The 3,574-nt window shown below is 35.8% G+C and overlaps 1 protein-coding gene across 1 annotated transcript; it reads left to right on the forward strand.

Moving 5' to 3' along the window:
• Positions 1 to 2,314: 2,314 nt before the first annotated feature.
• On the forward strand, positions 2,315 to 2,857 carry LOC130723019 (pentatricopeptide repeat-containing protein At5g50390, chloroplastic-like). Its single transcript, XM_057573932.1, has one exon. The coding sequence runs from the start codon at positions 2,315 to 2,317 to the stop codon at positions 2,855 to 2,857; it is 543 nt and encodes a 180-aa protein (XP_057429915.1).
• The last annotated feature ends 717 nt before the right edge of the window (positions 2,858 to 3,574 follow it).

Consider the following 3,574-nt stretch of genomic DNA (forward strand, 5'->3'; position numbering starts at 1 on the left):
AAAAATGGGATTAAAAATATATATCCTTTAACTTTTGTGAATGTATAAGCTTAGATTCAAAACTCATTGGTTAGTTGGTAAACAAATAAGAAGTTAATGGATGGAGAATAACACAGTGATGTTTTTATGCTGGTTAACCCTATCCACTAGGGATACCTCCAATCCCAACAATCTTTGGGATTTTTACCATTTTTTTAGAGTAAAGGAGAGTTATTGCTTAATAATCGAAAAAGAAAACAAACTACAAAGAAAGGAAAAAGTTGTTAAAGTGAGTTTTTGAATTTACAATGTAAAAGTTTATTACTTTTTATTTCCCTTTAGTATGATATTTTAATCGTTATTAATAAGTATTTTCAGAACATGGGTGGTGGTAGTAAGGTGAAGAAAAGAAGGAGAGAAGCAGAAAAGATGATGACCATTGCTGAAAAGTTTCTAGCTGATTCTGCTTATTACAGATGCTGTGGTGGTAAAAAACAACCAGGAGGTAAAGGTCTCAATGTTATCACTGGAATAGTTATTTGTTCACAATATTAGTAGACATTGAGCTTTTAAATATTCAATATTAAGATATCATATTTTCTACCACTGGATTATACATAATATTATTTTTAAGATTTCAGTCTCAAATCTAAATGCAATAGTTATTACATCTAGAGTGTCATTGAAAACTACTTGTTTTGAATGATCAATAATTATTTGCTTTGAATAGATGTAATTAGTGATACCTATTTTTTCAGTTTGGATATAAGAGTCTCAAATAATGTTTTTCCATTGTATCAGATGATGTGATGAATCTTTATAGGGCAATTGTGCCTTATAAACCAAGTGAACCAGCACCTTCAATTGAAATTGTTCAAGTTCCTGCTAAGTTCTATGTGAAATCCTCACTTCTAGACCTCTTTGATACTAGTGATGCTCTAGATGCTCCAGAAGTAGTTGTATCAGAAGAAGATGTGGAGGATATCTTTGAAGAAGTCATTGATACTGGTGATGCTCTAAAAGCTCTAGAAGTAATTATACCAGAAGAAGTGGCAGAGGATTTCGTTGAGGAAGTCAGGGTTGAGAGACTTGATCATTCTGTTCCGCCGATGCAACAGGAAGAAAGGGAGCTAAGAGACTCTGATTATGCTAAGATAGCTAAAGCAGTAAGGGATTTAGATCAAGTGCTCGAGAATTTCCTATCCCGTTTGAAGTCATATAACCAACCTTCAAATCCAGGACCATAAAGATCTTGTTTCCTGCTACCTCCTATCTTTCTCAATTATTTTATTGATGCCAAAAGGACAAGAAAATAGGAGAAGAATTAGATTATAGGAATCATGTTTTAAATTTTCTTCTTGAACTCCTATTCTACAATGCGATTTTCATGCATAACAAAACACATGATGTTTTCTATTTACTTATTCTTCAATGTTCAGATTTATTGAGTGTTTGGGTCAATATTTTGATACTTAGATTGTTTGAGATATATATATATATATGTCGAATTTATTGAGTGTTTGGGTCAATATTTTGTTACTTAGGATGTTTGAGGGCTTAATTGCACTTTTGGTCCCCCAACTTTGGCCTTCCTGCGAAAATCGTCCCCGAACTTCAAAATTAGCAAAAATCATCCTCAACGTTTACACTTAGTTGCAAAACTGGTCTGCCGTTGGACTTCCGTCCGAAAACTAACGTTTTCTGGGTAAAAAATAATAAAATAATAAAAACACATGAACTTCATCTTCTTCATACCTTCAAACCCAGAATTCCAAAAAAAAAAACAAAAAAATTCAAAATCAAGAATCTCATAATAAACCAACAATTAAGCCATGTTCCTAGGTGGCGGCAACTACCAAACCTACCGTTTCTACATGTACTACCAAATCTGGGCGGAAAACACAATGATGTTGGTGCTGACTCATTCCAACTCTCACCTTCTTCCTCTCATCACATTCACCTTCAAATCCTCTTCTTCAACGCCATTATGAAGAAGAACCCACCAAAATCACCATCACCACCATTTCAAACCCCATTGCTTACCCACCATCACATTTGTTCTTGGTTCCAATGGAGATTCCACTTTCCCTTTACCAGACCTTATTACGGGATCAATTCCAAGACTTTTCCTTTCTGGGTTCTTCCTCCCTCGCCAAATTTTCCTCTTTTAGGTATTGTTTTGCCTCAAAGGGGAGAAATTGGAGCTACCCATTTCGTCAGATTCGTTGTTCATCTTCCATGTAACAAGGGTTGAGGCCCAAGCCAAAGAAAATTGGGCATGTGGAGAGAAAAATGCCAGATTTGGATGATGCCCAAGTCATGAAACCATCCACTCATGGGCTATGTAGTCAGATTGAGAAGTTGGCTTTGTGTACTAGGTACAAAGAGGCAATGGACCTGTTTTAAATTTTGGGAACTTGAAGGTGATGCTGCTAATGTGGGTGGTAGCACTTATGATGCTTTGGTGAATTTTTGTGTTGGCTTGAGGTCAATTAGAGGGATTAAGAGGGTGTTTAATTATATGATTAGTAATGGGTTTGAGCCTGATCTGTATACGATGAACAGGGTTTTGCATATGCATGTGAGATGTGGTCTCATGCTTGATGCACACAAGTTGTTTGCTGATATGCCTGAGAGAGACGCGGTTTCTTGGATGACCTTGATCGGTAGACTTGTGGACTCTGGGAATTATGCTGAAGCTTTTGAACAGTTTTTGTGCATGTGGGAAGAGTTTAATGACTGCAGGTCTCGCACTTTTGCCACCATGGTTCGGGCATCATTCTGCGTTAGTTCGTCATGGTTTTGGCTGAATATTGTGGCAAACACAGGGCTTGTTGACTTCTATAGCAAATTGGGTAGGATGAAACATTGTCATTAATCATCCTCAAATGTTTTTTCATATGGCCTTGGGTGTGTACTTTTGATATTTATACTTGATTAATCGCTAGTTTGTTATGAGATTCTTGAATCTGGATTTTTTTTTTCCTTCTGAAATTCTGGGTTTGAAGGTATGAAGAAGATGAAGAAAGAGATGAAGATGATGAAGTTCATGTATTTTTTATTATTTTATTATTTTTTACCCAGAAAACGTTAGTTTTCAAACTAAAGGCAAACGACAGACCAATTTTGCAACGACATGTAAACTTTGAGAACGTTTTTTGCTAATTTTGAAGTTTGGGGACGATTTTCGCAGGAAGGCAATAGTTGGGGGACCAAAAGTGCAATTAAGCCATGTTTAAAATATATGTTATATGCACGTTCGCGCATACACACATATTTATTGTAATATCTCACCCCATAGGTATTAAACAAGGATTTAATATTTAGATACCTCGATCTAGTTCAGAGTTGTTTGGTTAAATAGATTTCGTAATGTTTTATATATTACTTTGTGTTCACGTGAGGTGAACTAAGTCCAAATCCCTAAGAGAGTCTCGAACCGAGCTCTTTCATTATAATCAGCCTCCTCATTACAAGAGGTCATCTCATCTTATAGACAAGTCTAAATCTAAATACATGAATCTTAGTCTCAATGTATAGTACCCATATAAACGTAACCCACTAGAAAGGGGCGGGTCGTCTAAGACTAAAAAAT

The sequence above is a fragment of the Lotus japonicus genome, chromosome 1 (assembly GCF_012489685.1).
Source record: "Lotus japonicus ecotype B-129 chromosome 1, LjGifu_v1.2".
NCBI classification, from domain to species: Eukaryota; Viridiplantae; Streptophyta; class Magnoliopsida; order Fabales; family Fabaceae; genus Lotus; species Lotus japonicus.